We start from the raw sequence: 21,358 nt of genomic DNA on the forward strand, positions 1-21,358 counted from the left end.
GTATTATTTTTAAAAACACTTATCTCCATAATAGGAGATACTATATAAAGTGCTTCAAAGATGTGCAGCAACAACAGGCTGCAATGACTGAGGACTTTTTCACAGCTATAAGTAATTAATTCAGGTTTAAATGAATAGTGAAACAACTCTAGATTAGACAAGTTTTTGAAAAGAAACTAATTAATTTAACAAATGATACTTAAATTTGTTATTGACAAATCTGTTCAATAAAAAAGATAATTAACCTCACTGGCACCAAACATGAATGATTGAAGAAGCACATAAGATACATAATTACAAAAGGGCTCATATTGATATAGCAAAAAACCCCTACTCATATTCTGTAAAAGCTGTTAAAGGAACTGAACTAAATCAAAGAAAAAACAAAAATATTATTCTACCAACTTATATAAATAAACCATACCCTTGACCTTTCAGTTGCTTCTCATACACTTTATCCTACATTTAAGAGCAGTCAAATATTTTATACTCAGGTTCTGAAAGACAACTGCTGTGATGTACCAGGATGTAGTTACCATCAGAAAAATAAAGGTAGTACTGTGCAGATGCTCTTCTTACTTAAAGCACAGGTGTTAAAATTAAGTACATGGAAAGATGTACAAAACTGCCCCGATACCAACATGAAGAGAACAGAATTCTCCCAAGTACTGAAGCCTAAAACCATGGAAACAGGTAAGTCAGAACCAACACCTCAGTAGGTTCCACCCAAAAAGCTGATATCAGTCAATGCAGATACAGCATAGAGGGAATATTTTCCTTCCAACTGGGAACAATACTTTCTGGGTAAACAGCTGCAGCTGTAGATCCAGGCAAGCTACAGATATTTTTTTCACAGTAGATAAATACACCAAAGGAAAACAGAAATGGAAAAGTATATTATTTCCTAGGGTTCACTAATACTTTAGGACACTTGACACTACTTCAAGTATTATTAAAAAAATCTCATTACAAAACCTTGTTAGAATTTGGTACAATTGAAACAGTTTGGATCTTGCAGTATTCATGGGAGACTGAAAAATTTTAATTCAATCACACGTGTATCTTCTCCTGGACTTCATTTCCTACCATAAAGAATGTGCTTACAGTCAGTGTAAGAGATGGCAACCCATTATTATATTAAAAAGCTGATTCAAAATATTATGCTTATCCTGAATCTTTACTACTATCACTGAGCATTGCAGAATTCTGTATCTCTAAGGAGTCATCTCACTTAAAAATAGGGAAAAGTGCAAATCTTTCTGAAAGTGAGCACAATGAGCACCAATTGCAAAGCTTATAACTCACGACAAGTTGCCTCATCAGAGAAATCAAGGCAGTCTGCATTTCCATCACATTTGAAGCGCTCTGCGACACAGTGTCCACTGTCACACTGGAAATAACCTGGGTGGCAGGTTCTCAGCTCTGAAAATATTCAGAAGTTAGTGTTGAAATGTCTTCTTGTTCAAAGACAGATAGACTTCTTACATTTTGAGAGCAATCTTCTGAAAACAACTGGAAAATCCCAGACTACTGAAACGGTGGTATTCCATACTTTTGGTGGAGTGAGTAAAGTGACAGGGGTGAACGTTACTTCTTTAAATATGATTCCCATAAAAGATCATTTTGCAGAATAATTTATCACATTAGAAACAACAGTGTGAACATGTAAGAGGTAGCATTCAGATAATACACACCACAGTCACGTTCATCCGAATTGTCTTCACAGTCATCATCATGGTCACAGATCCACCGGGAAGGAATGCAGCGCAGATTGTCACAACGGTATTCACTTTCTGTGCACTCACGAGGACCTTCATTTAAAATCAATGTACAAATATGAAAACTTTCCCAGATGTAGATTTAAACATCCACACCTGCCTCATTGAACCAGACAAAAGTAATGTGGGCAGATAATGAGGTAAATTCTTTAAAACTAAATGATGTTAAAACAACATCCCCTCCCCAAGTATATGGTAGATATTCTAAGTCCCTCTTGACATAGAAAAAAGGAAAATCATTGCAGACTTTGTTTCAACACAGAATTATCCAGGAGCTTTTAATTCAAAGCAGAAAAAAAGAAAAATCCACTATCATTGTTTAAGAAACTATATAATACTACATTTGCACACAGGAAAAAATTCAAATTCAAAATTCATGTCACTTCTCAGTGGAAAACAGGAATTGTGTTATTATGATGACTGGATTGATCAGTGTTTTTATGTAACCAGAATGTATCCTTGTGATATCAGTGTGGTATTTCAGCAAATAAAAGACAGACTACCATATAAACAAAAAGAATGGTTGCAATTGAGAGCTGTCTGCCTTGTTCTCATAAGAAATAGAAGAATATTTAAGTCAAAAGTGGGACTACATAATTACAAACAAAAGAAGAACTCACTGCAGTTGTGCTCATCAGAGTTATCTCCACAGTCATCATCTCCGTCACACTTCCAGCGTAGCGGGATACATCGATGATTGTCGCAACGGAAATCTCCAAAAGGACTGCAAGTCATCTCCTCTGCAGTGTAGACAGTTCGCCAACAAAACAGCACACATTAGCACAGTCTTTGCCCAGGTACATTGTTACTGAAGGCTTTCAGAAAATCTGGGTGTTTGCAAATTGGAGAAATATTTTAGGCACAAAGTTACATTGAAATGACCTTCTCCAAACTTACCACAGCCTTGTTCATCACTGTTGTCTCTACAGTCATCGTTCCCATTGCACACTGCCCACAATGGTACACAACGGTAGTTGGTTCTACAGCTGAATTGTGTGTGATTGTCACATCGATAAGCAGATCCCACTGAAAGAGGCAGTTGTCAAAATTAATTGTTACTTAGCCATTAACTGCCCTCCTTGCTTTTCCGCCTCTCCTAACCTTTTATAACTTACAGTCAATGATTTTGACTAAAAAGAGATTTCTGCTATTTTCAGTATTGTAAAATAGAAAGCATTAAATGTATCTGATTTTACTATCTTTCCCAATCTATGCTGCTTGTATTCTGCATATGCTACAAACCCATCACAGGATCAAATCACACTTATTGTGTTTTTCCCTAAATTATACAGAGCTGGCATTATTCACTAGCAATAGCCCCAAATGTGGGAGCCAGAGGGGGCAGCTTGTCCTCAAATGGCAAAACTTGGTCACAAGTTTTTGAAGATGCCCATTGATTCAGAGAGACATTCAAGCGCATATAGGAAAATCCTAGCGTCAAGAAAGTCAGAGTGAGATCCTAATAATCAGTTTCTCATAAACTAGCAAGCATAAATAAGCTTTCTCCCCTTCAAGAATAAGTAAATAGTAAATTATCACATAATCTCTATGTTTTCTAACATTCTTTACTACACGAATGCAATTAGCTTGCAGAAAATATTCCTTTCCAATAAACTTTCAGTCTCAGAAAAATTAAGTTATGTGGTTCACTCTGCTTTTAGTGTATTTTAATGTAGGCATTTTACTACAGCTCTGTGCTTACTGCATTCGTGGAATGGCTCATCAGAGTTATCACCACAATCATCATCCACATCACACTTCCAGGACTGTGGGATGCAACGGCCATTGTCACATTTAAATTGGCCGGGGGGACAGGTTCTACTGGCACAGTGAGCACTATCTTCATCCGAGTTGTCACCACAGTCATCCTCTCTATCACACTGCCAGGCTTCCGGGATACATCGCTTGTTGGCACACTGCCACTGATGAGTTTCACACTGGTGGTTAGCTGAAAGAATACAGATCAGCTGTTAGGATACTGAAACTTACAGAAATTATCTCCTGCAGTTATATCAATTGAGCCCTTATGTTTACATCAACAGTTAAAAATAAAGCCAGAAAGAAAATTAAAATGTCACATATACTTGCCCAGTTAAAGCAGTTAAGGCACACATTTCTAACATCACACGTCACATTTTCCCCAGGTATCTTCAGACAAGCTCACTAAGGCTCTGCAGTTTTCTAGGAGCAAGATATATACTACCTTCTCCTAAAGCAGAGGGAAGTAAACCCAGCATTCCACATGATTGAGGCAGGGTTTCCCACTCACTTCACAGAGGACCTAAGTGGCATTTTGGCTCTGGCCATGCTATCAGCTTAGATGTGTATTGCCTGAAGAGCCTGTTTCTCTATGAATTAACATGACAGAAAACATAGCAGAAGACCATGCTAATATCAGCTGCACAACCTACAAAAAAATCACCTCTATTTCAAAGGGCAAAGCACTGAAAGCTGGTATCAGCAGTGCTGGCAAACTGGGGTAGCTCTGAAAACAGGAGTCAACACTTATCTCTACTTGAATAATTTCTTGCCGTACTCCACTCTACTGCTTTCTCTTACATACACTACCAAACTGTTCAAGAGAAAATAGTGTATTATAATTCCCATTCATGTTCTAGACCAAAGGATTCTGTTCCCATGCACGAGATAATGAGTAAAAGGAATTACATAGACCTAAACTGATGTTTATTGTATCCAGTATGTTGTGCTGTACCCAGCATTACACAGCTGCCATATCTCTTCTTTTAAATTCCCCTATGGCACACTTAAGATCTTAGCTATTTGAAACTCAGTTAAAACTGACATTTCATTTAATTCTGTCATTGTTAAAACCACATTGGAATGGAAGGCAATGAAACTATCAGTTATCTAACCACACTGCTTTCCCCTTGGTTTTGTATTACTTGCTTGCAACTGCCAGAACTACATTATTTACAAAAAGAGAACTAAGGATATGCTTTTTAAAATTATACATAAGGTTTTTAAGGAGATAACATTATTCCTCAAGCATAATTATGCTACATTTATATAAGACTGCTATCACACACTGCTCTCCAAAACTTATCTTCCCCCCATGAACTGGATTTTGTGCAATGCAGAAGGTGTAATAATTTTATCCCATCACACAAAGTAGAATATTAGAAAATTAGCACACCTGTTAGACTGACCTGGGCATTAGGAAGCCTTAGATTCTCCATAATCACCATGGCTTTACTCAAAGCAAAACAAAACTAGTCCTGTTTCTAATATTTTATACCTCAGATGGTAATTTACCCCAGTTACCTCAAATCTTTCTTGAAGGTATGGAAACTGTTTATGTTTTAATATAGTACATTTTTGCTCTCCTTTACCCTGCTTGCACTGAGGTGAATTGCTCCAGCAGGTGCAAGACTAGAAAAGACTGCATCTGTCTATCTCACCTTTTCATCTTTGAAAAAGGGACCGTGATTATGAAATTTATATGTTGATTACAAATTTTATACTGGCAAAACCTTTTAATTTATTTGTTGGAACATACCACAAAGTACAGGATCTTCATCTGATCTGTCATGGCAATCCGGCTGGGCATTGCACAAGAAATGTGAACTTGTGCAGTTCCCATCATTACACTGGAACTGCCCCACAGGACAGTACCGGTGCGGACAGGTTGGGGGCTCATCAGAGCCATCTCGACAGTCCCTCTGTCCGTCACATTTCCACCAGATAGGAATACACCTACAAAGAGAAAACAGTGTGTTCTTAGTTGAGAATATCACTTTACAGATGTTCAACCATCCTTTTACAGCACAAAAGACAGTCTTGTCTCAGTGCTATTTCTTGAAATATCCAAAACATCTTGAATTTTATGTCTTCTATTTCATATGTCAAATGCTAACAAAATATGCCAGAATACTGTCACCAGAAAGAGAGGATAAACAGATTATATTGATGGACCTCTAGAAGAAAGTTCACAGAGAAGAATAAACATTTAATTTTTATGTTTATTTGTGGTAGTCTTCTCTCATATTTTTTAGATCACTCTCCAACTGTATTTTTAATGAGATAATATTTCAATAATTCACCCAAACTTTAGCACAAAAATTCCACTAGGGATTATCATTATAACACTGCTTCAAAACACAACCCTATAAGCACACCTGCCTTATAGGCCCCAGGGTGATACATCACTGCAAGAGCTCTTCTGTTACCATTCCTCTCCCTCCACTGCTCTACTGCTGTCTCAGTAAAAGGGGTTAGAAATGTGCCCTCACACCAGCCAAATGGTTTTCCTGGAGCACTGGCAGACAGCACATATTTGGCAGAAACAGATACATTGTAAAAGATGATAAAAAAAAAATAAAAAAGGAAAGAAAAGCAAAAAAGAAGGTTCCAGATTTGAGAATTCAACAAGAAATGGTTTCTGGAGGTATATGTTAACAACCCAAACTTTGCTATGTTAGCAATGCCTATAACAGAAAGAAAAGTAAAAAAAGTACTACTTAAGGAACCAGGTTAAAAGTACTTTTCCAAAATGAAAGCCTATCTTGCTGTCTGTTCCTGGTTTTCTATCTGCAAGCACATCACAAACTCATAATGAGAGCAGAAGGAATCCCTAATTTCCTGCCATTTTGAACTGACTAAACTGTGAAATACATCCTTAAAGATACATGGAAAAAGCAATGGTGAGCACTGGACTTACCTCTCAGTGTCTGCACAGAGAAACTGGGTACTAGAGCACATTGGAAGGCAGTGGGCTGTATTACCAAGCTGTATTACCATGAAGTTATCAGGACATTCACAGGAAAACCCCTGGCCACCAGCTTTTATTAAGCAAAGATGGGAACAACCACCATTATTGGTGCCACAAGGATTGTTAACTGGTAAAACAGAAGAATAAATATTACCATATTTTGTAAATTCCAGAAAACAAGGCTTTCAATCTACAATAGATTTCTCTAATACTGTTTTGAAACCTTAAATGTAAGAGGTTGAAAACCTAAGAAAGTAGGCATTTCCAGAGAGAAATATGTCATTTCATATACATGAAATGTAGGCTATTAAGCCATGATGTTTTAGAAACTAATTTAAAATTATGCATTACCAGTCATTGCTTTTCAGAGAAAGGGCAATTTATAAAGTAGATGCCTACATTTACTCTCTACATTTTATTCCACTCAGCAAAGGCAAAAGCTGAGTGCACTCAGGACACTTTACAGCTAGTTCCCAGATAACAGCTGACCCTCTAAATGCAAATCTAATTCTGTTTTCTCACCAAATGGTTGTCTGTATGGATGGTAAACATGGATGTCAAATGGTCTGTGTGTGGTATTAACAAGAACAGTCCTTTCTGATCCATCATATTTATTTCCTTTTTCAACTGTCCTTGTGTTCCAGTCAGTCCAATATATCGTGTCTTCAAAAATTGTTATTGCAAATGGATGAGGTAGAGTCCCACCATATACCGTGTGCCGATGATGTCCATCCAGGTCAGAGTACCTCCACAAAGAAAAATTTGTGCAAAACATTCAGATAAATGCTAAAATTTCTTTCCATCTTCTCTTCACAAATTATGTATGCTTATGGTCCTTCTTTATTGGTAACCAGAAACATGCAATGTAGAATTGTAGCTTCTTTATGCCCTAAAGACAGATCACCATTCTTAGCGAATTAATTTTAGTATATGAAGGAAAGTAAAACAGGCTATTTCAGAGAAATAAATGGAATAGGGTAACATCCAGTGAAATGCAGTCTTCCCACAGAAGCACATTAGCTAGAACAATGAAATTTTGTACATTTATTGCTTTAACAGCAAGTTATTTTTGTCACAAAAAAGACTAGCTTGCCTAGATGATTCACACTGCTAATAATGGAATGCAGAAGACAATAATGGCTTCCTATATTCCTAAATTTTACATATCTTTCTGATTTAGAGCTTTTTGCTGAGTTATCTTTGACAAGATTTTACATTTTTACTATCACCTTGCTATATGGGGAAATTAAGAAATACAAGAGTGGAGAGAGAGAAAAATAGATACAATTAACTTAGATTTGTAAAAAGATATCTTTAATATTTTATCATAGAAAAGGCTGCCAGAAGAATTAATGTAGAGAAGAATAGAGTAAATACAAATATAAATTTAAATGTGCCTGTAAATATTAATACAAATATGAACACTAATATAAATGCAAATTATTGGCTTCAAAGTATTTCAGTATCATGTATTTCAAAATCATTGAAATAATCAGGTAATTATTATTCACTTTTACTGCTATTTAGGTGGAAATTTTCTAGTACCAGAAGCAAGGTACAGATTTTTCTTGATTGACAAAAAAATCCCATTTGCCAACAGGAAATTCCATATCATACTTATGGACATTCAGACATCTTCTAAAGGTTTGTATACAACTTATTAGCACATAACTAGTTTAGTTACAGCTCAATTCCTATCTATAAGAGAAACAAGAGAATCAAAAAATAGTGACTTTATAGTCAATTTTGCTTGGTTCAGGTTGTATAACTAGATATGGAGAAGTTGCATATTTTAGTACAGAGTGTGAACCTTCTCACTGTAATTTTTGGACAATTTTCAGGGAATGTAGCAACCCAGTTACTGTGGCATCTAATGATCCATATCATCTACTACTCCAGGCATTTTGACTCCAGCTTTCTAAAGAGTCGGGGGGCAGAAACACATCATCTTTTTACTACACCTATAAATTCTCCCACCACAATCTGACATGAGCAATCATTCAGTTGTTTTAACATTTTCTGTCTACGTACTCAATATAATTTAGATGGGCATCTGTCCAGTAAAGCTTGTCATTGGTGTAATCTATGGTAAGTCCATTGGGCCACTCTAACTTTGTAGAGATGATCACAGTCTTCTCCTTGCCATCCATGCCAGCTCGTCCAATATAGGCTCGATCTGCCCAGTCTGTCCAGTAAATCTGTCTGCTCAAATGAATACTTAGAGTTAGGATTGTTGAAGTAAATATTAGAAGCCACACCTCAAATAGAGTATTTCCTTCCACAGAACTAAAGCAGAGATTGAGGAAGAAGAAAGGTAATATATTTCTTTGTTTAACTGCTACAGCAGTCAATTGTGCAATCACAATTGAATTCAGTCAGCCCCAACATCTACCAAACCATACATGCTTCTATCAGCCTTTTTAGCCTTGCAATCAGAACTTTCTAGTCCATTTGGAACCAAATTCCACTTTCAACAGCTTGTGACAGCCATGCATATACATCCACAACAGGCAAGCTACTATTTTTCCTAAACTGCAGAACACCACAGAAATCTAATTGCAACCCAAATCTAAAAACAACTCAAATTTACTTCAGATTTTCAGAATAGTGCAAGATTATTTTCTAAAGAAAGGAAAAGTACTCTTGGAAGGTCATACCCATATTTTGGATGAACCACAATTGCTCTGGGATACTGAAAGCAGAAAGTATTGTTGGCATCCACACACCGATCCACCAGCTTTTTCCGGAATCTTCCATCAAGTTCAGAGACATAGAGACAATCTCGGTAGGCATCTACCCAGTATAATTTTCTGAAATATTTTAGAGTTTATTAATTTTTTTCCTGTTATTTTGCTTCACAGCATTTTATTCTTTTTTCTCCTAGAAGCAATGTATCCTCATAAAGGAACACATACTTCATTGACATCTCTTCTACACCATGCTCCAAGGCTGCCTTTTCACTTCTGTTTTTCTTGTAACCACAATCAGTGGTGCCAAAGTAAAACTTGCAGGTGCCCAGTTGAGTAATAATATGCCATTTGTCTTCAAATTCCTAAATCCCTCCTCCCTTTCTGTCCTACCAACAATGGCCAGGAGCAGGGAAACAGACATGCAGTGCAATGGACTGTGACCAGTGCTGTAAGGCATTGTAGGGAATCCGCAACTGTTCCATGCTGCCACCTCTGCTCTCATCAAACAGGTAGAAAAAGTCCTAAGTAGTTTGACACCCTAATTTAAACTTCACCTAGAATTTTCTAACAGTTCTATTCCTTTGCCTGGGAATTACACACAGCTGTAAGCAAAGAAATCATACAAGCAGAAGGGATAATTTTTTAAAAGCCTGCATCAAAGCAAAGCATTAAATTCAATTAGAACTACATCAGGATACTTTGAAATTCTCTGCAGAGCTGGTCAGCTCCAGCATCCACAGTGTTATTTCAGAAATAGCCTGACAGATATAATTCTGCCTACACCACTCTAAGTAATAAAATTCCCATCAGGGAGGAGGAGAAAATAGTCTTCTCCAACGTGTATCTCATGGCATCCTTTCATCCTCTCTCTGCACTGAAAACAAGCAGAAAAAATTCAACCATTGTACTGTCCTTGAGCCTGTCTGGAACACCTAAACAAGAACTGACTGAAGACATAACTAATGGTAGCTGAAACAATTCGAAAGTTGTATTAGCAATGAAGCAGTAGGACTACTTCAGCTCAAATTTGCCTTTTGCTTCATCACCTTTCCATGAATCATAAAGCCTTTAGGGCAACATTAATTATCATTAGTTTAGAAACAAAGTGGCTTAAAAATAAAAACTATTATATGGACATATTCATATAAATACTCTCATCTAAGCATCAAAAGTGAATTTTGAACAATTCTTAATTGGTTTACAGTCTGATCCATGTTACTTAAACTTTTCATTAGATTTCACTTAGATTACTGCACTTGGAAAGTAAGATGAAATACAGCAAGACCACTGTCAGAGTGGCCACCACATAACAACAGAGGTTCTGTGGCAGTAAATCAGACTATTTTTTGAAACACAGCAGGCAGTTAAAAATTTGCCATAATGAGGTGTTTTCCAATTACCTCACCCATGTGCTGGCCCCCTGACAAAAAATTATGTGAATCATGTTGTTTGAGTGCGTCAGTTAAAGGTGCATTTTTCAAGAGCAAAAGACACACACTCTGCATGTTGATACAGGAGCTAAATTTCATTAAGGCTTACTATTACTTACTTCACTGGGATCTAGTTATCTGTTACAATATTTTGTTCATGCAGAGTGAAACCTGCATGTCAATCCCAACAACTGCTAGCAAACGATTGATGAGCGAGCAAGTCTGACAGAACCTCAGTATACTACATAAGAGAGTAAATTAAGTGTTATGTATTAGATGCTGATAAACAATTCCAGAGCAGTTTTATAATGCTGCATCCACAACCTAAACTATTTTTGTACTCATCAGGAATTTCATATCGAGTGGGGAAAAACCCCTAAGATAAACTCCTTCACACATAATTTCTTCAGTAGCCCAGAAAGACAAAAAATATATTTTCTTACCTGCCAACCCAGTCAACAGCGATACCTTCCCCGTTGGGCACATCATCACTTATCACTGCCTCCTTATTTGTTCCATTTAGGAACATTCGTTCAATGACATTCCTCCCCACATCAATCCAGTATAACCTCTTTTCCACCCTGTCAAAGTCCAGTGCCACCACATTTCTCAGTCCTTGCAAAATGAGAGAGTAAGACTGGCCATCTGCTGTGAGATTTCTCAGATAGTAACGGTTGCTAAAAATAAGGTATGGGGAGATATTACTATTTTGCCGGCAACTTTTTCCATCAGGCTCCCGGATATAGCCTGGGGCACACTTACAGATGTAGGAGCCAGCTGTGTTCTCACAAATCTGGCTACATACTGATGGAGTTTCATTGCACTCATCAATATCATCACAAGTCCGTTTATCAGACATAAGTTTGTATCCGGGATGACAAGAACAGTAGAAACTTGTCTGTGTGTCTGTACAGTCATGATCACATCTGCTGATTGAAGGATCACTGCATTCATTTACACCTGGGGAAGGAAAGGAGTTCTATTCAAGGAGCCAGCTAGCAGAGTAATAGTGCCGTTACTTTCCAATGCACTCTCTCTCTCCCTCCTTGCAACCCCCTGAAAATGTTGAATGTGGATGTGGGCTGCTGTAATAAAGGAAAAAAGAAAACAACGTAAACTAATATAAAATTATTCTACCACCTCTGAAGTCTGTCACAAAACACCAAGCGCAAAGTATGGACTATGGCATATTTTGGAAATGCAAGGGCAATGCATAACAATGTATGAAATACATTTTGTTTACATCATTAGCTCATTGTCATAGTCAGTTACAACAGCAATAATAAGTATGAATTAATTAAAGTAAAAAAATTTAAAAGGAACATTTCTTATAACTTCAATTTCTGAGGAACAGCTATGGAATAGATATGACTGGAATTAAGGAATTTTCTTGAGAGTGCATTTTTTCAAAGGTGCCTACAATTTTTAAATTAGACAGTACAAATAAATCTATACATACCACATCCTTTTTCATCACTGTTATCTAAGCAATCATCCAACCGATTGCAGACTTTAACCAGCTCAATGCAGTTTCCATTGTCACATTTAAAATGATGGGGAGAGCAGGTCGCTTCTGGTGTACTACAGAGATGTTCCAGCTCATCAGATTCATCACCACAGTCATTATCCCCATCACAGACATAGGCTTTGGAAATGCAGCGTCCATTCTGACAAGTAAACTGGTGCTGTTGACATGGTTCATAGATGCATCCTCTTTCATCACTGCTGTCACCACAGTCATTCCGCCTATCACACCTGAAGAAGAATGAACACTCTCTTCAAATATAAGAAGGCAATCACAGTCCCCAGTGCAGATGGATAGATTCACTCTCACAATGTCCAAAGAAGGTCAATATTTTTGGCTCCAATAGAAGAGACTTTCAGAAACTGTGGTCATATTATATAGTCTGATCCTGCGAGTCCTGATAATATTTCCTGTGTGCATTACAGGCTGGACAGAATCACCTCAGTAGAAGTTACCAGTGACAATAAGAAGGATTAAATGCTAATGATAAGCAATAGGAATATTAAAAGGAAATTCTAGAGCATTTTCAAGTCAAAGCTAATGCATGAATGCAGAGCAGATAAATAGTTTCATTACAGTATGTAGATCTAATTACAACTAAATGGTGGGGAAAAAAAAGTTGAATTAGTTCCTTCACAATAAGCAATTTTGAGAATTTCTACAACTGCTTGGGTAGTTACAAACCTGTATGTGTTACGGACGCACAAGCCATTACTACAGGTAAATTCATTTTCTGTGCAAGGTCTTCGTGTGCAGTTCTGGTGTTCATCAAGAGCATCACTGCAGTCAGCATCACCATCACAGACCCATGCCCGAGGAATGCACCTCCTGAGCGGGGGTCGATTGTTGGCACAAGTGAACTCTGCTGCTGTACAGTTGCGGTTTGCTGAAGGAAAAGCATACTCACTAACCAAGTTATGGGTTACTAACTCTGTGTATGTGACACTCTCCTCCACCGCCCACACAAACCGCCTGGATATCCACCCATAATCCACAACAGAGCCATGCCCTGCTGCACATGCAGAGACAAATATCACTGTACTTTCTCGTGTACAAAACTGCACATTGCTCTTAGTGGAGGCTGACTGGGAGCCAAAGCATTCCTTAGGCAATGCTGACATGTACAGAAATCTGCATCTTACTGGACTCTCAAATAAGCTTTTTCAGCCAGATTTTCTGGGAGCTGAACAGTTTCCGTCCCCTATTTTGTTCAAGGTATTCTGCTTCAGGGACCAAGCAGAGGTAGCAATAGTATAGTTATAATATTATAGTTAATAAGGTCAAGGACTATAAGCATAACTAGCTGTTCTCCAAAGAATTAAGAAGCAGGACCAGGTTGGTGAAACTCTTTCCCTTTGTTCACCCTCTGAACAGATATGCTTATTTTGTTCACTAGTTTTTAAAGATATTAAGCCACAAATATGTGCATGCAGTGCATGATCACCAGGGAGCATTTTCACTGATCTGCTCTAGCTGCTCAGATCATACACACAACCCAGATTAATTATGTCTCCATTTCAACTCAACAATTCAAAGAAGAATAAATGCAAAACTAGAACAATACTTTGCTGGGCTTTTTTAGCAGTAAAATATTCAATTTTGATTCAATATCATGAAAATGAAGGTAGAGGAAGATTGTACCTCACGCTTAACGTGCACATTTAAGAGGCAGAAAAACTGGCAGTGGGTGACAGTCTGGGGGTTTGTTGTTTTCAAAAAAATACCTGCAGGACAAAGTGCAGTATCTACTTGCATTAGCTACGTACCACAATTATGTCTTTGGTCCTCATCACTCATATCCCCACAGTCATTATCACCATCACAGATCCACGTTGCTGGGATACATCTGCCATCATCACATCTGAACTGGTCACTCGAACAAGTCCGCATTTGAGGCACTTAAAAATTAACACAATCACTGTGCTTGTTAAACTAACCTGCACGGCCAACAAATCTACTGAGGACTGTATTTCAAGGAGAAGCTTATGACAGTAAAATGTAAAATCAAAGCTTAATCGTAAAATAGTTAATGCATAAAATGCAAAACATTTTCTTAAGCCAAAAGTGCAACTCCAATAATGTGCACAGTGAGCTACCAGCCCTGCTGAAGCCACAGAAGAATCTTGCCTTGTGTTATTCTTACTTTTACAGTGAGAATAACTGTTATAATATCAACTGTCAGTGACTTCAGTTAGCTCCTTCTCTCCTTCCCTAGAGATCACTGTCCTTTTTTTCACCCCCTATCCTACTCTGCTTATTCCCATTAGTTTCTATTGTACATACAGGATTTGTTTATTGTAATACTATGATACCCATATACTGTGTCAACACTGTTCTCCTCTGCATGCCACATTTCCTTTTTCTCCAAATGTAATACTGCATGCACACCTTCTGTACAGCATGACAACTGCTTTTACATGCAAAATAATACCAAAATATTTGGTAATTTTTTGCCATTTGATTCACTACCATCAAAGTCTTAGAGATAGGAGAGACAGAGATAGGAAGTTGTACATTAAGAGTAATCACGTTACAAGCAATCAGTTGTTGCAACTAAAACCTTCATATTCCACACACAGCTTTAAGTATTTAAAACTCAAATTACTCAATGACTCAGATTAGAGACATTGAATAAAACCCAGAAGATACTTATTTTCCACCTAGTCTGGATTAAGGCTCCTGCCTACAAGACAAACTACTGATTTGCCATAACCCACCATGTTATATCCTCTGAGTGCAGACTTACCACAAGAGGCAGGTTCATCAGAGCCATCAGCACAGTCTATTCCTTGATCACAGTACCAATGAGCAGGAATACAACGTCCCGATGTACAACGAAACTCACTATTTGTGCAAGTCAGAGAGACTGGAAGAAAAAACCTAGGCATGACTTCTTTTTACTCTGCTACCTTTCCAACTTGTTTTAAATTGCTTTTGAGTTCATGTTATGCAAAAAATATTACAGTCACAATAAAAGAAGGAGAAGAAATCATGCTAGGAAGGATGCCTTTTCTCAGCCCCTCTGGAAAGAGTTCATTGTACAAACTAACTTGATACTCGTATGCAAAAAAATGGGCTTGATTTTCTCCCTGGGCATATGTATCTGCTAGTAAGCAGATAGAATTTTCCCTGGAAATAGGATTGCATGCAGCAAGCTGAGTTGTTCTAAATGTAGAACATATGTGCTACATTTATACTTGAGATTTGTGCACAGGAAAATGGTCATATTCCAGTATACTCATTTCTCCAGTGCTCAAATCAGGCATAACAGACTCAGTGCTTTACAGGAAATAAAAATGTGCACGAAGGAAGTAATATCTCACGTTAGAGAACTTTCCTCCTACCAATTTTTCTTCACTTGCTGGTAGGTACCTTTTCTTAATGGCAGTGAAGAACAGACCATAAGACTGAGTAGTTCCAGCTCAGCATGCTGCAAATACTCTCTGCATTTCAGCCAAGCCCCTTGATCCTGGCATGTATAGGGGTTTTGACAATTTCTTCAGTAATTACCAATACTTTACTGTACCCTCTGATGGTTTCAAAATACCAGAAGGATTCAGTCTGGCCTTTTAATTTGCTCTTCCCTGTGCCTTTAATGATGGAAATCAAAGACAGTTAACTATTGCTCATTAACATCTTGGTGTTTCATCTCTCATTCTCTGTCTCCCTCTTCCTTGCCCTTCACGACTTCTCAGTTTAAGTAATTCAGCAGGGACATAAACAGCAGAAGGGACAAAACACAACTTTGACAAGCAGAACAAGGCTCATTATACCCACATATTCTTGACACATTGGTGTCCACGGATAAAAGTGGCCACATTCTGGCTACAAAAATTGAACTCCTATTTCAGAAGAACTGTGGCATAGTTAGTTCAAGGCATGTACTTTTAGAAAACAATAATGAAAGCAAAAATAATCTACTCAGGCAATACTAAAACTAAATCACAACCTGAAAATATCCTTTATTGATATACCACATTATGTTTTATAAATTGATCCATAATATTTTTTTATGGGAAAAGTACTACCTAACTTCTACCTAATAAAAATGTCCTAGAAAAGCTAATCTGGTTTGGAATTAAGACTGGCTGAAAACTAGGCACTTCCATATCCTAACTGGAAGCTACAGTGAACTAGGAATCATGTGCTAAAGCATACAACACCACATGAAAGAGCTAAAAGAAATTTGAGACCATAGACAAATTCATTAGGTTAGAAGGAAGAATATTCTAATGTTAAAGTTATGGAAAAAGACAGCTCTCTATAATACTTCAGTGCCAAACACCTTGTAAAACAATAAAAAATACAGACCAAAATAAGCAAGAGGAGCAATCATCAAATGCTATATTAAAACTCAACAATTTATTTTTTTTGTTAGATAAAAACATTATATAGATAATTAGGAGCTAGATATATAACTTCAGCATTATAAAAGAAGATGTTTTGAGAATAGTTGGAGTCATATTAAAAGAAGAGAGCAGTGGAATAAATTACAGAAGTATCAGAGAAGTAACAGAGACCCTCTTAACTCTCTTAACTTACCACAGTGAGTAGGACTCTCATCACTCATATCTCCACAATCATTATCACCATCACACAAATATGTTCGAGGAATGCAAATATTTGTGCTTTGACATTTTGTAAAACCAGACTGGCAAGTACGCTCCGCTTTAAGGAGGGAGAAAAAACGTAAAAGTGGTTTAGAGCTATTTTAAATACTGTTATGCTGTTATTTTCATGAACTGCAAAAGCAGCCAATATTGAACTAATCACAGTTTACATCTTAATGAAAACAAACATACCATAACTTTTATAAGGCATCTAATTTTAAACAGTGCCATTATGGGATCACAATACATGCTCCTGATTATTAAATATAGTATAATTAATATAGCATGACACAAAGTAAAAAGCCATTGTCAAATTCCCACTAATCCTGTCAAAATATAAGCCCTGAATCCAAGTTACCTGAAATAATCTGTTTCAAATCCATTGGATTACTCACAAGAATTAACATTACCTACTGCATGAGCATTTGTTGCTTCAAGGCAGACTACTTAAAGCAACATTTACTATGTAATATCTTAGGGTGTTCCAGAACATAATTTAGCAATTCTATTTGCTTCAAATAACACTAAACAGTACCTGTAATGTAAATTTTTAAAACTTTTGTCCTTTTTGCTGATTTTGTCATATTTCTTCATATAAAACCACATTTACCTCTTTCTTTGTCTAGAGAGTCAGACTCAAAGAGGCGCTAGGTACTAAGGCTCAACTTACGACAATTCCTCTCATCTGATGTGCCATTGTCATAACAGTTGTTTACTCCATTGCAGACATACTGAAGGGATATACACCTTCCATTATTGCAAGCAAATTCTGTGTTGGGGTCACAGGTTCGAAACAAGCAGCCAAGCTCATCACTGTTATCTCCACAGTCATTGTAGTGATCGCAGCGGTAATGATAGGGTACGCATCGCCCATTGCCACAGGTGAAAGCTGTTGGCTGACAAGTATGGAAAGCTGCAGAAAATTAAAAAGAAAAAAAATGTGGATAAAATATAATCTAAGTTCTCTGACAAAGTAACAACTAAAATCACAATATATTTTTACCTGCCAGGGCAAACACAGCTGCAAAACGGACTGCATGAAAAGTAAAATACATATTTGAATTAAAAAAACAGAAATTGGCTATAGTTGACAAAAATTCAATACTACAGTGCTTCTGTATTCTAAAGCAAACCACTAGTCATTCAGACCTCAAATCTGTGAGCAAGCGAGGGATCATTTCCAAACTACAACCACAAGATCCATGATCATAAAACCATAAAAGTGACAGAGACTACAGAACAAGCAAGAAGAATATACTTTCTAAAGCTGTTATTTTAAATGCTTACCACACACACTTTCCAACTCATCACTGCCATCACCACAATCATTGTCATTGTCACATTTCCACCGCTCAGAGATACAGTGTCCATTAAGGCATGTGAAGAAACCGGTATCACACCTGGTACCATTATCCACGATACAATGCTTATTGTTATTGGCTAAATACCAGCGACCTTCAGAGGGGCACTGACATTCTGCACCAGCTGGACCTAAATTTATGTTTGACAATTTAAAAACATAAAAACAAGACACAAAAAGAGGGAAACAAATTTAGCACTGATGTTTTATATAGGGTTCCATGAAAGTGTTCATAGTTGTAACACTGGAAAAGGCAAAGTAACTTTCGTAATTCCTGTATTATCTATTTACTTAGATAGTAGTGTGGTGAGTTAGCCAAACTTTTATCTCAGTTAAGCAAACCCATTAAAACCCTCAAAAGTTATTTCAGAGCTCCTTAGAAGAACTGAGATCAGAATTTGGAGTTTCTTAGTACTTGCTTGTTCAAATGCCTATTTAGTGGCAGCAAGATGGCATGAGATGCTTTCAATTATCACAGTTACATCCACTGAGACTATCCTTCAAAATCAAAACAGATGCTCAAAATTTCTTGCAATAGACAAACTGCTCTTCTCAAAATTGATGAGAAGTTTGAGTTGTTTACAGGCAAGACAGATCTTCAACAGTATTTAAGATACTACAGATAAAAACAGGCACTGAATGACTTTTCAAAGTCAAGGATCATAACTTCCAAAAATCTAAAACATATGAGACAGCTCTGTAACACTTATGTAATAAAGAAATAGCAACCATAAATTTTTAATATGTTTTGTAGGAAACATCTGATCAGTATACCGTAAGACTATATAATCTTAAGGCAAGCATATCCTGCAGCACTCACTTCATGTCCCATCCAAGGAAAGTTTAAACCCCAGAAAACAATTCCCTGGCTTAAGTTAGAGAAACCCATAATTTTGTGAGGATTCTCAGACACAACCCCTAGATGTGTTGGTGAAATACTATGATCTTAAACAGCAACAATTTTGATTCCATTTATAAATAAAATAGATATTAAAAATTTGTGAACACTAAGAAATATTTCAGCTGTTCTCATGTGACTAGAATTGTTACAGTCTAAACTCTAATACAGGCAACAGTAATAGCTTAAAGTCATCAAGCATAACAGCTTACCTGGTGCACAGATGTGACTGCAGCCACCGTTGAACTGGTTGCAAGGGTTCATACACTGCTGCTGCTTACTTTTTGCCCAGACATGAATATCCATTGGTCTTTGTGGAAGATTCATGACCATCACAATCTGATCTGAGCCATCATACTTATTAGCTCTATAAATGCTTCGTGTGTTCCAGTCTGTCCAATATATGTGCTGATCAAACACTGTCATTGCAAATGGATGCAGCGCAGTGCTAACAATTACCTCACGATTTGTACCAGTGAGAGTGCATCTCTCAATCTTCTGCCTAAAAGCAATTATTACATTTTAAAAGAAGGAAGTCTTTTAACATATATAACATATATATATAACCACACCCTAATCAGTCTAGCAAGTGACATCCAGCATTTCAGTAGTGTTCACCAATATCTCAGGTGCTGCTATGCTCCTCCACCTCCATTAACTAGAGTTTGAAACAGAAAAGGGTATGTTTCATTTGACATCCTGAATTAGTTTTTAAAATAGACATCCCACTACAAGTGCCTTGCCCTCCTGCATGCAGATAAATCCAAACAGCCACCTTATTCCCAGAAGATTCCATAGAGACACAGGCCATGGGATTTGTTGCATTACAGAGAACATCCTTATAATACAACAAAGATGTCTGAAAAAGAACTTCTATGCTGGAGGACTCAGAGGGGAAAGGTCTGATTGCTGCAGTGGTTTCTCTGAGACCATGGGTGAATTTGATTATTTAGAGAAGTAAACCATTTTTTAAAACTTTCTTCCTTATGGAAGAAATTCTGTGGCATAAATTCAAGGGTAGAGCTCTGTCTGGTAGACAACAGCAGCAATATCAGGCCAAATTCCATAGGTGACAGGCATTAACCATGAGCAATGAATACTGTGAAATGTGTACTAGGATTGTATTTGTTTAGAAGACACTTAGGAAAGTCCTGAATTGCATGTAAGACAAACAAACTGACAGTGAGTATGTAAGTGCATAAAGCAGAGAACAAAATCTACACTGTGACATAACTTCTTATTGCAAAGTAGTTTCACATCAATATTAAAACTTGACATTGCATTGCTAGTAAGTAATTCTAACATTCCATAATGTCAAGTACCAAATTCAACTAAAATGATGAAAACCAGCTAAGAAACAAGGAAAAATAAATAATAAAGCTATTAAAATATTAACCAAATGTAAGCCAACAAGTGTGTTATTAATACATACAGATTTGCATCAGCCCAGTACAGCTGCTCTTCTTCATAGTCCAGGGTAAGTCCATTTGGCCATACCAAGTTTGTGCTCACAATAGGTGTTCTGAAATTTCCTCCAAGTGTAGCTCGTTCAATCTTTGCATTTGAACTCCAATCAGTCCAGTACATATACCTGTCAATAACATGATTATATTTTCATAAAACAAAACTCACAAACTCTGCTTTTGGTGGTATTTCCACGCTGGTATCCCACACTGAAGTGTGCATTGCAAAACTACAGGAAAGGATCTTCTTCTGGTTTGGCTCACATTGACAAGTGAGTCTTCTAGAGGGATCAATGGGTCCACTGCAGTGAACTTCAGAAAACCTTTTCCAGCTCCTATGTAAATCCAGTAAAGTCAGTAAATGTCTGTCATATCTTTCTTAATTACAACACAGTATAACTGGTAATGAAATTAAAAGCACAGTATAATACAGTCATTTTCCTCTCAGCAAATCTTTTGATACTGGAACAAGAATTCTTCTGAAGCATTCAAGGAATACAACAGAAAAAGGCTTAGAGTAATAGGAAGTGTCTGACAGTCTTTGTCAAGGTTTAAACTGTAGTTTCACTGGCAGTCAAAACAAAGTGCAACACTTACCCTCTGCAGGGATCTAATACAACAGCTCTTGGCCGCGGCACCCGGGCAATCACTGTGCGGTTTGATCCATCCACAGCCATCGAGCTGATGGTCTGGTTGAGGTAGTCACTGTAGTAAACTCTGTTGTTGATCCAGTCAAAGGCTATGCCATCTGGAGTCCCCAGGTCTTAGGCACAAGCAAGCAAACACACACAAGCTAAGTATGGTTTCCTGACATACTGCAGCACTCTTCATCTATAATAATTTGGCTACACCAAAGAGTTCTTTGAAATGCCATT

At 37.2% G+C, this 21,358-nt stretch overlaps 1 protein-coding gene across 1 annotated transcript in view; it reads right to left on the reverse strand.

The window, feature by feature from the left end:
* The window catches only part of LRP2 (LDL receptor related protein 2), a 113,058-nt gene that overhangs the window by 22,900 nt on the left and 68,800 nt on the right, over positions 1–21,358 (reverse strand). The window contains exons 40-60 of the mRNA XM_058840621.1: positions 21,081–21,246; positions 20,453–20,611; positions 19,233–19,522; positions 18,050–18,253; positions 17,433–17,675; positions 16,695–16,820; positions 14,899–15,018; positions 13,919–14,050; positions 12,837–13,038; positions 12,087–12,382; positions 11,071–11,587; positions 9,165–9,317; positions 8,539–8,709; positions 7,030–7,253; positions 6,457–6,634; positions 5,296–5,492; positions 3,481–3,726; positions 2,676–2,804; positions 2,399–2,518; positions 1,695–1,811; positions 1,306–1,422 (exon numbers count right to left, since the gene is read on the reverse strand). Coding sequence (XP_058696604.1) covers positions 1,306–1,422; positions 1,695–1,811; positions 2,399–2,518; positions 2,676–2,804; positions 3,481–3,726; positions 5,296–5,492; positions 6,457–6,634; positions 7,030–7,253; positions 8,539–8,709; positions 9,165–9,317; positions 11,071–11,587; positions 12,087–12,382; positions 12,837–13,038; positions 13,919–14,050; positions 14,899–15,018; positions 16,695–16,820; positions 17,433–17,675; positions 18,050–18,253; positions 19,233–19,522; positions 20,453–20,611; positions 21,081–21,246 — 4,107 coding nt within the window. The remainder of the gene's footprint in view (positions 1–1,305; positions 1,423–1,694; positions 1,812–2,398; positions 2,519–2,675; positions 2,805–3,480; positions 3,727–5,295; positions 5,493–6,456; positions 6,635–7,029; positions 7,254–8,538; positions 8,710–9,164; positions 9,318–11,070; positions 11,588–12,086; positions 12,383–12,836; positions 13,039–13,918; positions 14,051–14,898; positions 15,019–16,694; positions 16,821–17,432; positions 17,676–18,049; positions 18,254–19,232; positions 19,523–20,452; positions 20,612–21,080; positions 21,247–21,358) is intronic.

Source organism: Poecile atricapillus, chromosome 5, assembly GCF_030490865.1.
Source record: "Poecile atricapillus isolate bPoeAtr1 chromosome 5, bPoeAtr1.hap1, whole genome shotgun sequence".
NCBI lineage: Eukaryota > Metazoa > Chordata > Aves > Passeriformes > Paridae > Poecile > Poecile atricapillus.